At 48.7% G+C, this 18,144-nt stretch overlaps 1 protein-coding gene across 1 annotated transcript; it reads right to left on the reverse strand.

Annotated features, from left to right (window-relative positions):
* Positions 1–1,648: 1,648 nt before the first annotated feature.
* Positions 1,649–13,171, reverse strand: CD300E (CD300e molecule). Its single transcript, XM_025363105.1, has 4 exons — positions 13,001–13,171; positions 6,506–6,853; positions 3,325–3,433; positions 1,649–2,174 (listed from the first exon to the last, which is right to left on the reverse strand). Exons 1-4 carry the CDS (start codon positions 13,161–13,163, stop codon positions 2,054–2,056), a joined length of 741 nt encoding a protein of 246 aa, XP_025218890.1. The 5' UTR covers positions 13,164–13,171; the 3' UTR covers positions 1,649–2,053.
* Positions 13,172–18,144: the final 4,973 nt, after the last annotated feature.

An 18,144-nucleotide genomic window follows, 5' to 3' on the forward strand; every position in this document is an offset into this window, starting at 1 on the left:
CAGATTCTTCCTTTCAGATTTTGCTACATCTGCTAGGTAAGTCCTCCTAAAACACATCTGCAATCCCATCTTGTTCTGCTCAAATCCATCCCACCGTAGCTAATCAAAGTTTAAGTAAGAGTTGAGTCCTAAGCCTCCTGAACCTGCCACCACCTGAGTTCTTCCAGGTTAGTTCCATCTGGCCTGGCACAGAAAAACTTCACTCCATTGGAATCTTAGACACATCCTCCCATGAGCATCTGTATGTGAACAGTACAGTCCATTTGCTGATAGGTCTTCTATGAGTGACTCTTGTTACAAAGATTATTTCCTGCCTCTCTGCTTTCACTTACGCTGTTTCTCTGTCCTCCCTCTCTCTCTCTCTGTTGCTCCATCCCTGCCCCACTGGAACCCTATACCTCCTTCAACATCACACACGAATATCACCTTCTTTCTCTGACCTGGCCAATTTAACATGATATTCTCCTCACCAACCTCCTGACATCAGGAAGCATCTTCTGTGGCTCTAGAGTTCTTCCTATGCTGTAATGACTTGGGAGCTTATCCTTCTCATAAAATGAATCATAAGCTCCTTTCTTGCTCATCATGATATTTCCTGGGTTAATATAATTAATATGGGCCTTGTTAGATTGAATTTCTCTTTCAGCACGAGTCCTGGGCCAGCCCCACCTTTCTCTGAGTCACCATGCATGATGGAGCTGGGAGCCCCCCAGAGATCAAGTTCAGAGCACGGCAGCTCTGCCTGAGCACTCGGCAGTCATAGGGGCGCTCCATGTGCTCTGGACACTGGCATCACTAGCTGAGGATGAGGTCGGGCCTGGGGGCAGAGGGAGAGCACTGGTCCAGATGCAGGTAGCAAGTGGAGATGGTGATGCTTGCTTGTGGCAGATTGTGGGAGTCCTCCCCACAAACTTTAGGGAGATGGAGTAATTAACAAACATTCAAAAAACCAACTGAGCTCGTTTCTGAACCAGGGGTCCCCAGTAGTGATGATGACACTGTGCACTTCAAGTGTGGACAAGTATCCTTCACCTCTGCGTCCTCCATCCTGTCTTTGAAAAACGATGTCTGCTCCACCTGTGGAAAAGGTTAATCGCTAACAGATGGTCTCAGCCAGACTTCTAAAGTGGACAGAGCTGACTCTGTTGACCCTGTGCACAGGACACCCCCAGGTAGGGGAATTCCAGGAGTAATATCAGGGGCACCCACCAGTTCTTTCTCCCATTACTGTTTCAACTTGTCCCAGAACTTTAACCTGGAGCTGCTGATCCACGGCTCACCCAGGCAGAGATGTTCTGAGCCCAGCCACACACTGCCTGGTTACAGGGAGAGAAGGAGCCTTAAAGCCAGGGAGACCCAAGGGGTGACAGAAGAAGAGAGGAGCCCTGAGCATGTAGGACACTGGGTAACTGCATGAGCAAGCTCTGCCGGGACCAAGCTCCCTGGGGGTTGTCCCAGAGAAAGAATGGAGCCCTGTGAGCCCAAAGGCTGGGACTGTGAGGACGTGTCCTCAGGGAGCCTCCTATCTGCAGGAAGGAGGTAGTTATTGCCCTGGGGGAAACTGGCCTGGGAAGCATTTATGCCAAGGAGAAGAATGAAGGGCCAGACTCCTCCAGAAAATTTTTTCCCTTCCTTCCTCCCTCCTTTACTCTCTCTCTCTCTCTCTCTCTCTTTGAGACAGGGTCTCTCTATGTTGCCCAGGCTGGCCTGGAACTCTTGGGTTCAAGCGATCCCCCTGCCTCAGCCTCCTGAGCTGGGATTACAGGCACTCATTATGGTGCCCGGCCAACTTCCAGGGAATTCTTGCCCTTGGGAAGTGGGCATGAGGGCAGGGAGGCAGGGAACTGAGGAGGAGAAAGGAAGACCCCCAAGCTCCACACTGAGGCCTCCAAAGGAGTGTCCTCTAAGAGCCAGGACCCTCGTTTGAGGCACAGGAACAATAAATCCCTCCAGAGTCCACAGGTCTCTTGCATCCAGTCTGAAAGGTTGACTCCCTGCACAGGGAGGGCACTCCTGGGGACAGGGCTCTGCAGGGCTTCAGGTCAGCCTGGCTCTATCTCCCAGCAGGAGCCCGCTGAGGCCTGTTCACCCAGAATATAGCACCCAGCATGCTCAGGAGCAGGGGCAGCTTCAGAAGGACCACGAGCAGGAAGTGAAGGCTGCTGAGCCGGAACCTGCGGGGGACACGGTGAAAATGAGTCACTTCCCCGGCAGAACCCCCAGGACCCTTCTCTCTTCACCTCTTCCTGGGCTCTGACTCTGGAGGCCAAATAACCCAGGAGCAGCCGGGGAAAGGACCTACACCAGGGCAGCCCCTTCTGTGGCCCCCATCCCTCCTTGTCCCTCCATCAAGGACTGCCCGGGGGGTCTCATCAAGGAGAGGTGATGGAGTGAAGAGAGAAGAAGGACCCACTTCCAGGCGCACACGCCACAGCACCCTCTCTGTCCCTGTCCCACTCGCAGCCTCTGCTTTATCAACTGACTTCTTAAAACCAGTCCCAACTCTCGCTTTTTTTATTTTCTGAGACAGGGTCTCACTCTGTCACCCAGGCTGGAGTGCAGTGGCGCAATCATGGCTCACTGCAGCCTTGACTTCCTGGGCTCCAGTGATTCTCCCACCTCAGCCTCCTGAGTAGCTGGGACTACAGGCGCGCCACCACGCCTGGCTAATTTTGTGTTTTTTAGTAGAGACGGGGTTTCATCATGTTGCCCAGGCTGGTCTCAATCTCCTGGACTCAAGTGATCCACCCTCCTCGGCCTCCCAAAGTGTTGGGATTGCAGGCGTGAACCACCACACCTGGCCGCCACTCTCACTGTTTCACTCCAGCTCCTTGTTCCCTCCCCTCAGGGTCTGGCCGCAATATCACAGCCCTTTCTGGGTATCTTTGGGAGAGGAAGGAGAACAGACTCAAACCACAGCCTGAAGCAGGCCCATCTCCCCACAGACCCAACAGACAGCTCCTGGTGGCAAAATCCCCAGCTGAGCAAAGACCTTTGAAAGGGGCCACAGAACCGGGACCCCAAGTCCAGAGCTGGATGGGGAAGGAGACAGAAAGGGATGGGGAGGGGACGAGGGCTGCACATGCACCTGAACTCAACCTTCGACCTGAGTCCCACTCGTTGCCCCGTAGGGAAAGGTGTTCACAGCACAAGTGACATTTCTCACTCAGCATCCACATGCAGACTCAGAGAGTATGAGAATCAGGACCAGAGATGGAGAGAAACAGCAGCCAGTGATGATCTCAGGTCATGGTGCGCCACCACCACCACCGGCTTCCACCCCAGAGCTGCTCCCTCCATGGCCTCCAGGCCCTAGGCGCTTACCCTGAATTTTTGGTCAACACCTCCCCGGTGCTGAGGTTTCGCCCAGGGTTCACCACCAGGAAGATGGGAGTTGTGGCTGGACGTGTGGTCCTTCTTGGGGTTTTGGTTGCTGTTAGAGATGAAAATGATGCATCGGGCCGTGCCTGGGCTCCCAGCCATGCAAGAAGCACCAGTAAGGAAGTCACACAGAATCACCTACTCACAGAAGAGGCTGGAGAGACCTCTGAAGCCAGATCCAGGGCACCTCCTGGGTGAAACCCCCCAGGGACAAAAGGAGCCCTTACCAGAACCAGCCATGAGAGTTCCCTCCAATAAGTGCCAGGTCTTTCTCCGCATCTCAGAGAAAGACTCTTACCACTCTGCCCACTCTGCCTTCATCCCGCTCTGCCTGGGCTTCTGCAGCCTGATGTGGAGTTCCAGGAGGAGGAGGGGTAGGAGGAGTCTAAAGGAAGATGGTTCAGCCTGTGGCCCAAGAAGCCTTGTAGAGACCATGAGAGGGGGGCCCCGAGCACCCTTCAGGTGGACGCTTTTTTTTTTTTTTTTTTTTTTGTGACAGAGTTTCACTCTTGTTGCCCAGGCTGGAGTGTAATGGCGCAATCTCAGCTCACTGCAACCTCTGCCTCCCGGGTTCAAGAGATTCTCCTGCCTCAGCCTCCCAAGTAGCTGGGATTACAGGCATATGCCACCACACTTGGCTAATTTTGTGTTTTTAGTAGAGACGGGGTTTCTCCATGTTGATCAGGCTGGTCTCCAACTCCTGACCTCAGGTGATCTGCCTGCCTTGGCCTCCCAAATTGCTGGGATTACAAGCGTGAGCCACCGTGCCCGGCCCATGTGGAAAGGCCACTGTAGGCCGCCCCTAGAGAGGGGATAGGTTGTCACTCGGCTCCTCCTGGGGACTTCAGGTGACCACCAGACTATTGACATAGTCTACTCCCTCATTGCCACTGGACCCCCAGCTCATGATCTCCCTAAAGCAGTTGTCCTGGAGGCTCAGCCCTTCACCAAGGGCCCGACATAGGCTTGGTGTGATCCGATAAGCAGCCTTCGACCGCTCTGTTGCTGGAGATTCGCTGATGGATGTGACCTGAGCCCCACCCCGTTGGAGGGGCAGAGACACATAAACAGATGGACTCACTTCAGCCGGAAGCAGCCCTGGGAAGGAGCCCCAGCAGGTGCAACAGGAGCACAGGGGAGGAGCTTGATCCACTCCCAGGCCAGCAGGAAGGAGGGAAACATGAGCAGCACCTAGCAGAGGCAAATGCCAGACCATGGGTTGCTTTTGGAAAGTGAGAGACGTGAGCGTGGTGATAGAGTCTGAGTCTGAGGACAGGAGATGGTGTGGATGGCTAAGGGGCAGGGGGCAGGGGAATTTGGTTGAAGAGGGATGGGGAGTCAGAGAACCACAGGACAAGGAGCCAGCCCCAGGAGGATCACCCTTGGACAGGATGGGGAAGCCTGTCCTCAACCTGAAAGGGAAGGGGGAAGAATGAATGTAGATTGCATGGAAGTTTGCAAGTGGGGAAGGAGAGAAACTGATGTCCTGTGTGTTCTCAGGAAGGTAGATGTACAGGAGGTAACGTTGGAAACTCTGAACTTCTACTGGCAGCCACAGGCACCATTTTCTTACTTTGTTTCCCCCAGCAGCGCTAGAGCAGGTGGATTTTAGACAGGGTGGCCAACTTTCCCAGGACTTTTCTAGCCTTAGCACTGAAAATCCCACATTCAGGAAACCCCTTAGTCGTGGGCAAACTGGGATGGTTAGTGGCCTTAATTTTAGGATTGATCCAGGGATGAGGGTTTTGTCAGGTAGATAAGGAAATACAATATAGGAGTTATGGGTGCTACTAAGAGAAGAAAATGTCAGGTTGGTCATGATCTCACGCCTATAGTCCCAGCACTTTGGGAGGCCGAGGCAGGTGGATGGCTTGAGGCCAGGAGTCTGAGACATGTCTAGGCAACGTGGCAAGACCCTGTCTCTACTAAAAATCACAAAATTAGCCAGGCATGGTAGTGCACACCTGTAGTCCCAGCTACTCAGGCTGGGAGGATCACTTGAGCCCAGGAGGCGGAGGTTGCAGTGAGCCGAGATCACTCCATGGCATTCCAGCCTGGGCAACAGAGTGAGGCCATGTCTCAAAAAGGAGAGAAAAAAAGAAAATGTGATATATTTCAGGGGCTCAAAGTGGCCTAGGAAGGAAGTGAGGTCAGAACAGGAATGACTGGGACAATAAATTGGGGAAAATGGAGGGAAGGATCAGAAGACAGAAGGTCACTACAAGGTTGAGAATAGGGACAGTGGCATGAGGATGGGGGAGAGCTGATCGATGAAAAGTTGTCAAAAAATAGAATGTATGAGTGTAAGACTCTGAGCAGCAACCAGGTTGGGTGATGACAAGCTCTGAGATGTTTCCTTGGGGTGCGATTCTGAAGAGAGTGGAAAATAAAGGACACCAAGGTTGAGAATGTTAAGGAACCCAAGGCAAGATTGCCAAGTTATTCATTAAAACCTGCCAAGATAATGGCAGAGGTTGAAGTGGAGGCACTGGCAGGTCCCCGCTGAATGAGGGGGAGCAGCCTGGAAGCTGATGGACAGCCTTGTCGAGCACAGATAGAAGGTGTGTGTGGCCATCTGGCACAACATTTAAAGGAAGCAAGTGGAAAGTCACAGGGCAGAAGTTGTGATGGGGGCAGGAAGAATTGAGGCATGGCTCCACAGCCCTCTAGCATATGGGGAGTAAGAGAAAGAGTAGCTTCCACTCAAGAAGCTACTAAACAGGAAGGTCTTCCCAAGCAAGACATATTTCAAAACAGCATGGTAGGAGGATGTTCTGTGAGGAGGCTGCAAATGTACAGGAGTGTTTCTTCTTTGGTACAGGCTTCCCAAAGGGCACGGTGGAAACAGCTTTGGCTCAGCATGGAGGGGCTTCCTCCATGCTGGGTAATGGGGTGAGGCCCGGGCCCCATGGGAGTGACGGCACCTGAGCTGTGCACCCCCCAGTCCACCTAAGGCTGAAGGATCAGCCGCCTCTCTCCGTGCCCATGCTATGGGCTCCTCCCAACACCACTGTGACTGAGGACAAGACAAGACTTGGAGGCACACTTCAGTATGCCACCCACCCTTGTTCCCTTGTCCTGTCACACCCTAAAGTCCTGCTGCCAAAGTGAGGGGAGCTCTTACCTGGGGAAACATACACCCTAACCAGGGCTGAGGGATCACGTGACCATGAATCCAGGATCCACACTGTCTGAATTTTGCACCAGTAAGATCCAGCATCATCTTCATTGAGGTTCTGCATGGTCACAGTGAAGGCAAGAGCCTCCGGATGGTCTCTGATGGACACGTGGCCATTCCTCTCCACCTTCTCTTCTCCCTTGGTCTCCACAATGCTCTCACATGATGTGTCATACTGTCCTCGGCACCAGTATTTGTTATATCCCTTGTACGTGCTCTCATACTGACACCACACTCTCAGAGAGCCCCCCACGGTGCCAGTCACAGAGTCGGGGCCCGTCAGAGACAAACAGCCTGGAAAACACAAGCCCGAGTCCCAGGTCTCCATCCAGATGGCCCTATCAGCAGCCATCTGTCTGAAGCTTGAGGGGAAGGTTGCCAGGGAGACCTGGGTGTTTCCTGGGATGGGGACCTGGAGGAATACCTGAGCTTAGGACCTAAGCCGAAGAATCCCTGTGAGAGAAGAAACCTGTCCCCTGTGAGAGCAGTGACACCAAGTCACAGCGCAGGGGCCCTAGCACTTGGAAACCAAAGCTGGAGGTAGGAGCAGAGAGGAGCTGTCCCGCCTTGTCCCGGGCCCTGCAGCCTCTGCCAGGCATGAGATTTGGTCATATACAAGATCACTTCCCTTCAGAGTGAGACCCACGTATTCTGGGGTCTTCTGCAACTCAGGCTTATTCTTTAAAAGCACAACGTGTGGTTTCCTCCACTCTCAGAGTGTTCTTGTGGGAGGGAAAATAACTCTCCTGCTCTGATCTTAACCACTCTCTGGGAAGAATCAACATGGCCCTGGGAAGAGGGGTTGTGTCCAAAGGAAGCCCTGATAAGCTTCTTTACATGAATTTGGGACACAAGATCAGCCTCCCCGATAATAGTCCCCAGGTCTTGGGTGTCAGAGGTCACCACGCATTCAGAGGAAAGAGGGAAGCTGCTCTCTGTAACCGAGTGAGGTGCTTTGGGTCCTGGGGGGAAAGTGGGGCTTAGAATCTGGGAGGCAAAGTGCGAGAAGTTGATACGGAAGGAAAGAGAAGGGAAAAGAAAGGCTGTAGGTAGGCAGAAGTTCAGGCATTATGGGATGTGATGCTCAGCAGAGGCCCCAATATCTTGAGCGAGTGCTGACAAACTTACAAGAGGCTTTGACTGAACTTGAGTGCATGTGCACGTGCACGTGTGTATGGGTGTGAGAGAGGGGGAGAGAAAGACAGTCACGAGACTGAGCTTTGCATCCCCCAAAGTAACCTGAGTTAGCAATAAGAGGATGAACACACACAGGGGCCACGGAAGCTTAAGCTGTTGGAATGAGCAGAAAGTGTGAAACGACCCCTGGTATCTGCGAGTCCTACGACCATCTGGGCTCCTGAGCTAATTACATCTAGATCCGAGGTGACTGAGGACGGAGGAGTCCCTGACTTCTGGCTTCATTCATTTCTCTCCCCTCTTCCCACCACCTGCCTTTCCTCCCCACTCTGTCCCCAGCTGGCTCTGTCTGTCATATGCCTTGGCAGATGTGTGAGCCGCCACCATGCACACCTTCCTCACCCCACCAGCCATGCTTGGTCTGAGACAATCTCACTGTCACTATCTCTTCCCACCCTCCTGGTCCCTCCCACACTCAGTAGCACCTGTCACCCCCACCCTGACCCCTTCCCAGCCCCTACCCCAAACCCTGCTCCAAACCTGTGTTCTCCCACTCTGTGCTCCCTTGACCACAGCAAAGCTGCTCCTGACCCCGCATCTTCTGAGCGCTTCCCATTTCTCTGTTGTCCTAATTGTCGTAAGAACCTTCCTTGCCCTGGATGCTGTACCTTCAGGAATCTTCCCATTCCCAAATCCCTGCTCCCCACCTACGTTCTCCCCCAAGAACCTGTTGCCCACAGCTGCACACCCCTCCTGAGATTACAGAGCTGGTCCTTACCTCCTCCCTTCCACCTGCCCCCAGCACCCTCCTAGAGGTGGCACATCCCAGCAGCACCTCCTTCCAGGTTCTGGACAGAGCTCAGGACTGCATTTCCCACATGGGAGTTTGACAGGGTACAAAGGGCTCGTCACAGCCAAGCGTCTGGTGGTGGAACCGAGGCCTGCTTGTGCTGCTTCCGAAAGGGATCATTCCTGGAGAGCTTGGGGTTCTTCTTCTGCCAGGATCAGAGCCAGCCCCTTCAGAGCTGAATGTGTCCTAGAATCCCTGCCACCCCAATCAATAAGATGCCAGCTTCAGATGGGAAGTCAGACTCAAGAGAGCTTTCCAGGTTCCTTCCAGCCCAAAAAGTCTTTAATTCCTCAATTGCATAAGAACTGCCCTGGCCTTCTGCCCCTGGCCTCTGGAAAGAGGCTTTCTCCTCTGGAATCTGTCCTCCACATTCCTGATTACAACCTGGACTCTTCCAGCCCTGCTAGGAAGCAAATGTTTCACCTTCCTCTCAGTCACACACATACAGACACACACACACACAACACACACACACTGGGGAGAGCACAGCTGAGAGAAGAAACCATGGGACCATTTCGTCCCTTCCAGCGCCCAGAGCCACTTACTTTTAGCTCCTCTGGACTGAACTGTTTCCTTTCCCAGGTCTCTGTTAGGTAAACCTCCAGGTTTAGGGGTCTTTCTGGCTCACAAACTTTACAACTTTTCAAGCCATTCTAAGTCAAGCAAATAGCAGTCCCTTTGCAGAGTCAGAATCTCATCCTGAAAAGCCTAAAAGTGCTATGGGGAACCCCAAACCTAGCAAATCTGGAAGGTCACCCTAGAAAAGAAAGGGCCTTCTGCATTCATGATGGCTATTCTCTCCAGTAGGCAACCTTCTCATTGAAATGAAACCAATGCAAATGAATCTTCTGAAAAGACAAAAGATGGTTCTTAAAATGTGGAAGTCATGGCTGGGCGCTGTGGCTCACGCCTGTAATCCCAGCACTTTGGGAGGCTGAGGCGGGCGGATCACAAGGTCAAGAGATCGAGACCATCCTGGCCAACGTGGTGAAATCTCTTCTCTACTAAAAACACAAAAATTGGCCGGGCGCAGTGGCTCAAGCCTGTAATCCCAGCACTTTGGGAGGCCAAGGCGGGCGGATCACCAGAGGTAAGGAGTTTGAAACCAGCCTGGCTAACATGGTAAAATGCTGTCTCTATTAAAAATACAAAAATTAGCCAGGCATACTGGCAGGCGCCTGTAATCCCAGCTACTTGGGAGGCTGAAGGGGAGAATCACTTGAACCTGGGAGGCGGAGGTTGCAGTGAGCCTAGATCATGCCATGCACTCTAGGCTGGGTGACAGAGTGAGGCTCCATTTAAAAAAATAATAATAATGCAAAAATTAGCCAGGCATGGTGGTGTGCACCTGTAGTCCCAGCTACTCAGGAGTCTGAGGCAGGAGAATCGCTTGAACCTGGGAGGCGGAGGTTTCAGTGAGCCAAGATCGTGCCATTGCACTCCAGCCTGGCAACAAAGCAAGATTCCAGCTCAAAAAAAAAAAAAAAAAAAAAAGTGGAAGTCACTCGTAAAGACTTATATTTCAGAGGCACGACAGGAGTGTGGATAAGGGTATTATCTAAAGCCCAGTAAGCAAAGCCACCTCCAAAATGGAGGTAAAGCAAGGCAACTTGCAGAGGGGAGAGCCTGGATAGGTGAGCTTAAAGAAAAAGATAAAGTTCAAGGCAGGCAGATCACTGGAGGTGAGACCAGCCTGGCCAACATGGTGAAACCTTGTCTCTACCAAAAATACAAAACTGAGCCAGGTGTGGTGCCACATGCCTGTAATCCCAGCTACTCAGGAGACCGAGGCATGAGAATTGCTTGAACCTGATCAGCGGAGGTTGCAGTGAGCCAAGATCACCCCGCTGCACTCCAGCCTGGGTGACAGAGCCAGACTCCTTCTCAAAAAAAAAAAAAAAAAGAAGAAGAAGAAGAGGGAAAAAAAGATGAGATGAGGGGTGTGGCTGATTAAATCACAGACCCTCAGATGTAGATCGTGGCTTCTAGTTGCTTAGCCCAATTTTCTACTTAAAATAAAAATACAATGAAAGCAACTTTTCATGCAAAGTATTGGCAAATGACACCAAATTACTGTTGTTTGAAAGAAGAACCAGGATTGGATTGGGAAGGAGTGGGGAGATCTTTGTGGTTGATAACATTCTAGTTCACGGATTGGCCAGTGAGTTCACAGAAGTTTAAGTTACATATAATTAAAATAAAAGAGGGTCTTGAATGGACCAGTGATGAGAGAGTGTTCCATGACCCATGATCTAATCCTGGGCACCTGAAGTTAAGGAAAAAGAAGGTTATGCTAATTCCAAGATACTTTCCTCTGTCCTGCTAGAGTGTTACCTGAATGCAAGATTAGCAGGTCTCAAGGAAATCCAGCATGTTCCTGGAAATGATTGATGGAATTATAAAAATGCGTCTGCGCCTTTTTTGAAACATGTGCTTGCTGGTTGCTTGAGGTTAATGGGAGCTAGTAAATATTGGACAGCAACAGTTCAGAATGGAAATACCAGATGATGTTGCAGAGAGATCAGCTATTCCGTGACTATTACTCGGTTAGCCTTATTCTTGACACCTCTATGGCCAATGGGAAGAGCTCTGTGGAGGACACAGATCTGGACTTCATTTCCAGCTTGTCTATTTAGTTCTTATGTCATCAGATATCCCATCATCAACTTACTTATAAAGTGGAGTCAATGCTATTTGCCCTGCCTAGGTCACAAAATTGCTCAGAGGGTTAAATTCTATCATCTGTTTGGAAGTGTTTGTAGGCTATAAAAATGCATAATAAATAGAATTCTAGTTTTGCTCTTTCTTTATTTTTTACTATTTTGTAGAGACGGGGCCTTGCTATGTTGCCCAGGCTGATCTCAGACTCCTAGGCTCAAGCATTCCTCCTACCTTGACCTCCCAAAGCACTGGGATTACAGGTGTGAGCCACCACACTCAACCAACGTTTGCTTATTTTGTATTTGAATTTGCTTCCTTCCTCTTTGTCATTTATCCTCCATGCTAGAATTGCCCCTTTCCATCTCTCTTTCCCAGTTAAGATTTTCAGAGGGACCTGTGAAGGTCACTTGTGAGCCTGAGGATGGGGAATGAGATAGGAGTGGAAAGAGAGATGGAAAGGGCAAAGAAAAAGGAAGCAAATTCAAATACTAAATGAGCAAACATTGGTTGAGTGTAGTGTCCCATGCCTGTAATCCCATCACTTTGGGAGGTCAAGGGAGGAGGATTGCTTGAGCCCAGGAGTTTGAGTCAGTGTCATCTACCTGGTCTTCTTCCCTTAAATCTCTGTCATTTTCACTCACCCTTCTAGAAAGAACCTTGTCATTACATTGGGAGGTTTCTATGTTTTATGAGGGAAATCAACCATAAAATTCATTCTGCAAACATGAAGAATGTCCTCTAATTTTTAGCCTAAACTTATTTCCCCACAGACAAATGTGTTTTCCTGCATTTTGCATTTTGAATGTCTACTAATAAGAGTTTCTCTTCTGAAAATCCAACCTTTGCAGGACAGTTTCATTTACTTGTTTACACCACACCTTGTTCCAGGAAGGATTTAAGGTAGATGTTGAGGATGGCATTTTAGACCCTTGGTTAATTCTTTTTTTTTTTTTTTTTTTTTTTTTTTGAGACAGGGTCTCACTGTGTCACCCAGGCTGGAGTGCAGTGGTACAATCTCAGCTCACTGCAACCTCCGCCTCCCAGGTTCAAGCGACCCTCCTGCCTCAGCCTCCCAAGTAGCTGGGACTACATGCGTACATCACCACACCCAGCTAATTTTTGTATTTTTAGTAGAGACAGGGTTTCACCTTGTTGGCCAGGCTGTTCTCGAACTCCTGACCTCAGGTGATCCACCTGCCTTGGCCTCCCAAAGTGCTGGGATTACAAGTGTGAGCCACTGCATCTGGCCCATTAATTCTTTCTCACAAACCATTCCAACCCCTTTACACTAAGCTTTGTCAAAACAGACCTATTGTTAATTCTTGAACTCTCCATGGTCTTTAATATCCTCACACTTGTCCATAAGATATTCCTTTCTCACTCAGCCAACTCATTCATCCTTCAGGATGAACTTCCAGTGAAGCCTCAGTGACATCTCCCACCCTTCAAAGAGCAAAGTGAGGGGTCCCTGTTGCATACTCTCATCACCACATGAATAAGTCTCTACAACAGTAACTTCCACATTGTATTGTAGTTAGTTGATTCCCTCAATTCAGAAATTACTCTTAATTACAGCACCCAGAACAGTCCTGGCACATATCTGGTGCTTAGTAAGTGTTTGTAGGATCCATGGATGAATGATTGAATGTACAGAAGGATGCACAGGTGAATGAATGGATGTATCTTTCCCTTTTCTGTGGACACTTTACCTCTGGCTTGAACCCAGGATAGCTCTTATACCTACTATCCTGCCCTCTGCAAAACCAAGTCCCCAAAGCCACAGCCCCACTCACCTGAGAAGCAGAGAAGGAGTAGAGCTGGGAGCAGCCACATGGTCCTGTCTCCCTGGCTGCCGTCCTCAGCAAATCTAGGTCGCAGTTGGAATCCAAGTATGTGTAACAGAGCCTGGGTCATCCACTTTCTACTTGTCCAAGTCTCCTTTGTGTTCTCTCTCATCTGTTTCCTTTTTTGCCTTTTAAAGGATGCTTCCTAATTTTAAGCCTTACTTAGCAGAAGGGGAAGGGTGGCAAGAGACGCTTCTGAGAATGGACTAAGCACAAAGAAGAAAATCTGTTGACCTTCCTGTAATGTGAATATAATGGTTGCATCACCCTCTGAGATTTCATGACTCGGGACTTCATGAAAGTCAATCCCAGTTTACGAAACCTCTCCAGCAGAGGAGACTCTGTTCCCTGCCTCTTTCACTCTTCTTCCAATCTGGGATTACTTTATCAATCTAAGTAGCTTCCCTTCTCTATGGCTGCCTACTTTTGAATCATAAAACACCCTCTGCTTAAGGAGCTGTAGTGAGCACTCCCCTTGTCTTTCTCAACCGTTATCTCCATGCGGATGACTTCACACCTCTTCCTCTAACCCAATATCCCAATATCCCTCCTGGGCGCCAGATCCTACTTTCTAACTTCCTGTAGGGAAGCTTCACCTGCTTGTACACTACTAACCTAGTTCAGTATGTGGGTCATGGTCCACACCACAGATTCTGAAGTCACACAAACTCAAATCTCATCTCCATCATTCATTAATCATCTGACCTTGGGCATGTTGCTATATCACTCTCATCCTCAGTCTCCTCATCTGTAAAATAGAGAACTCAGGACGATTCTTTCTCGTAGGGTTGCCATGGGAAATAAATGAGTTAATATAAGTAAAGTGTTTGGTACAGTACCTGGAACATAGTAACTGCTCAGTTAACGTTAAACACCTTTAGAATAGTCCTGGACCATTGAAATAGCTTCTCATCTGGTCCTTCCACTAGCTATACATTCTCTCTAATCCAACTTGCACATCAGAAGATACTCTTCTTTAAGACAGGTATCTGAAACTACAATTTCTTTCCTTCTCTTCCCCCAGAGATACCCATCCTTGATACCCACAGCCTCTAATCTTTACTATCTTTTAGAACTCTACTGGATCATCTAATATTTCAAATTTTGTTGTAAGAGCACAAATTCTTATCTTTTATGTACCACTATATCTGATGAAATATTATATAGCCAGGCATGGTGGCACATGCCTGTAATCCCAGCTACTTGGGAGGCTGAGGCAGGAGAATCACTTGAACCCAGGAGGTGGAGATTGCAATGAGCCAAGATCGCGCCATTGCACTCCAGCCTGGCGACAGAGCGAGACTCCATCTCCAAAAAATAATAATAATAATAAAAGAAAGAAAGAAATATTATATCTAGAATAGAGCCCTGGATGGGACAATAAAACACCAGGATCCTGGTCCCATGTGTGACACAAGCCACACACTTGATGGACCCAGAATGAGCAGAGCTGACAGTAGCTACAACATTGTGTCTTAGTCCATTTTCTTCTGGTATAACAGAATACTACAGGCTGAGTAATTTATAAAGAAGGAAAGTTCGCAGGTGCAGTGGCTCATGCCTGTAATCCTAGCACTTTGGGAGGCCGAGACAGGTGGATCACTTGAGGTCAGGAGTTTGAGACCAGCCTGGCCAACATAGCAAAACCCCATCTCTAATAAAAATACAGAAATTAGCCCGGCATGGTGGCAAGAGCCTGTAGTCCCAGCCACTCAGGAGGCTGAGGTGGGAGAATTGCTTGAACCCAGGAGATAAAGATTGCAGACGCCACTGCATTCCAACCTGGGCGACAGAGAGAGACTCTGTCTCAAATAACAATAATAAAAAGAACAAATTTGTTCACCTTCCCAGCTTTCTGAAGATGAGAAGTCCAAGAGTATGGTAGTGGCATCTGACAAAGGTCATACCATGGCAGAAGACAAGACAGCAGGCAAGCCTGCTAGACAGAGAGAAAAAGGGGGCTGAACTCACCCTATGAGGAAACCACTCTCACAATAACTAACCCACTCTGGAGATAACAGCATTAATCCACTTATGAGGACTGAGCTCTCAAGACCTAATCACCTCTTAAAGACTTCACATCCCAATACCATTACATTGACAGTTAAGTTTCAACACGAGTTTCCGAGGGAACATTCAAACCACAGCAACCCTCGTGCCATTTATTCAGCAGAGACAACAGTTGGAGGCTTCAGTTCTCTCCACCAAGAGGATCAAACAAATCTTCAGCCTTCTTGGTTCTGCTTTTATAATGTTTTCTTCTGGTTCCTTTAAAAAAAATCTTATCTCTAGAGTTGTTTATAAAATAAAAGAAATGGGAATAAGCAAAGGCATGTGCTGATGGTTGAAAAAATATAAACTCACCATGTCTAATATAGGCACATATCACTATAATCCAATTAGAAAATCCAAACTCCAGACTACCTGGTAAGACAGAGTCGATATAGAAGCTATCATCTGGTGCCAAACTGAAGTCAAATCCAATAAAAGGAAATTCCAGGTATTAGAAATGTAAAGGGAGCTAAAAGCCAGGTCTGTGAGCAGGATCCGATACCAAGAGGCTAATGGGGACCAGTCAAAATGAATTTGGGCCTTCGGAGGAAAGGGACTGCTGTTTAAATAGCCACTCAGGGGCAGAAGACAATGTCTCAGGTCTATACAAGACAGGGAGCGGGAGCAGAGTCCCCTGCCAAAAGCTAGGATCCATGAAGGGTCATTACGCTCAGGGAACAGGGTGAGGGGAAACCCCATTGATGGGCTCATGGGAGCATCAAGGCATCTCAGCTTCCTATAGTTGTAAGGAGTTAGAGCCTTCCATGAGAACAAGCACCTAAGTTGCATTACATACGGGTGTGAGATCCAAAGTCACAACTTCCCATCGTGTGGGAGTGGTAGACAAAGACATCAATACAAAACAGGTTGGCAAATGATGAGACTTGTAGGGCCATGGAAGAGATGAACACAAACCAAAACCACACCTCCAGTTCACCTTGTGGTTTTGTACACCCCTTGAGCTAATGATCATTTCCACATTGGTAATGGTGGGAAATTTTTTTTTTAATTCATGACACATGAAAATTGTCTGAAACTAAAATTTCAGTGTGCACAAATAAGTTTTACTGGAATACAGCTACACATGTTCATTTATGTATTATCTATGGCAGTTTTCAAGCTACAACAGCAGAGTTTGTTACAGGACCAACAAGTTCATATGCCTGCTGCACTGGAACAAACCAATACACCAAGACAGCAGGGTTTGCAGCAAAGAAAGAGTTTAATGGTCACAGGGTAACCAAGCAAGGAGATGGGAGGGACCCTCAAATCCATCTCCCTGAGAAGTTCTGGGCTGGGGCTTTTAAGGGGATGGTGGAGGGCAAGTAACTGGAAAATTAGGATCATTATTGGTCAAGGTAGGATGGATGAAATCATCATGATCTGGAAACAGCCTTCTTTGGTGAATCAGCTTCTCTTGGGTTTCTCTAGACCAGCTGGCATCAGTAGTTTCACTGGTATGCAAGACCTGATAAGAATATCTCAAATGGAAAACTTAATGTCTCACAATGCTTAAGATGTTACCTATGGTGCAATTAAGGGGAACTATAGTCTTACTACAGGGTCTGTGTGATTCTGGGGGAATAGGCAGCAAATATGAGGAAGCAGGTAAGAGAGCAGGCTGACCTCATGATTAATGCCAAATGTGCTGCAAGCTTGATTTATTTTCATTTCTCTCCTTCCCTTCTTCCCTGATTAATTTTATAAAATTTATAGGAACAATTCCAAGTTGACTAGTTGTGACAGAGACCACAGAGCCCACAAAACCTAAAATCTGTAATAGCTGGCCCTGGCAAAAAGAGTTTGCCATCCTCTGGCATTGACGATGGACCCCTCCCCACTTGCAACTAGCAGTCTTTCCCACTGGTAATTGGAAGCAGAATCCTGAAAGCAGAGCACTCTTGGGCTAGTCTTCTTGAGGGTTATAGAAGCTACTTTAGGTGGCATGAGGATTTACCAGGGCAGAGACAACCTAGAGAGTGATCTTAGGCCAGAGGGAGGGTCCAGGTAGAGTCTAGCTTAGCCCTGGTGAAGATACAGATGCTCTCGCCTGGCCCCATCTGCCTCATTTGGCAGCCTGACAAGTTGGCACTCTCCTGCCTTCCACTTGGTGCAGCCCCACAGGTTCCCAGAAGAAGCAGGTAGCTTTCCCCTGAGGACCTCCCCTGGCCCCCTAAGCAGAAGCTCTTACCAGCTCCTCCAGCCACACATGGGATTTCCTACAGGACAATTCCATTCCCTGTCCCAGCTTTAATCCTACCTCCACCCTGACTCCACCGACACCTCAAACTCAACATGACGGACATCTAACCCTTCTCTCTCGCTGACCTCTCCAACAACTACTAGAACAACAACAGCAACGTGCTTTTCTTCCTTAACTCCCCGGACTGCCCCAGCCCAGAGCTTTCACCTCCTGCTCTTCAGGCTGTCACTAAAGCTGCTGCCCCTGGAACTGCACAGAGCTCAGGAAATTCCCTCCTCCATAGAAAAGCGAAGTGAGCAAGTTAAAAGACGATTCTTACCAGCTTTAAGGTTACTTCTGATATAATTAGAATAGTAGAGAATTATAAAAGGGAGAAGTTCATAAAGAGGGCAGCGATGTGCCATATTAATGTATATAGAAAAGATGCTCCTAAATTAATCAATTTATAAAGACTTAGAGTATATTTCTGCCAAGAATGGGAAAAGTATCCTGTTTCTCAAAGACATAAGCTGGAGGAGGCTGCACCCTTCAGGAACCTTCTTAGCAGTTAATTTTTAAACACATACTCATGCAATTCTAATCCTCTAAACAACCCTGTGAGGTAGAACTTCTATTATCCCCAGTTTCAGGGGGAAACTGAGGCACAGAGAGGCCAATCAACCTGCTGAAGGCCTTATGACCCATTAGTGGTGAGGCACTATATGATTGCGTTCATATGAAGCTAGGATTGGAGGGCCCAGGTTGCCTGGCTCCAGGATCTGTGCCCTTATCTCCCACTACCCAGCTGCTTGTAGTAAATTAATGCAGAAACAAGGCACAAGAGGTCACGATGGTTGCT

This window comes from Theropithecus gelada, chromosome 16 (genome assembly GCF_003255815.1).
Source record: "Theropithecus gelada isolate Dixy chromosome 16, Tgel_1.0, whole genome shotgun sequence".
In the NCBI taxonomy this organism is placed as follows: domain Eukaryota; kingdom Metazoa; phylum Chordata; class Mammalia; order Primates; family Cercopithecidae; genus Theropithecus; species Theropithecus gelada.

What these genes read in the sequence shown, in the direction of transcription:
- CD300E (XM_025363105.1), bottom strand. Translation starts at nt 13,163, where the DNA reads ATGAGAGAGAACACAAAGGAGACTTGGACAAGTAGAAAGTGGATGACC. An exon ending in ACTCCTTCTCTGCTTCTCAG is followed by an intron (nt 6,854 to 13,000) that starts GTGAGTGGGGCT and finishes TGTGTTTTCCAG; the next exon opens with GCTGTTTGTCTCTGACGGGC. An exon ending in TAGGGTGTATGTTTCCCCAG is followed by an intron (nt 3,434 to 6,505) that starts GTAAGAGCTCCC and finishes CATCTCTAACAG; the next exon opens with CAACCAAAACCCCAAGAAGG.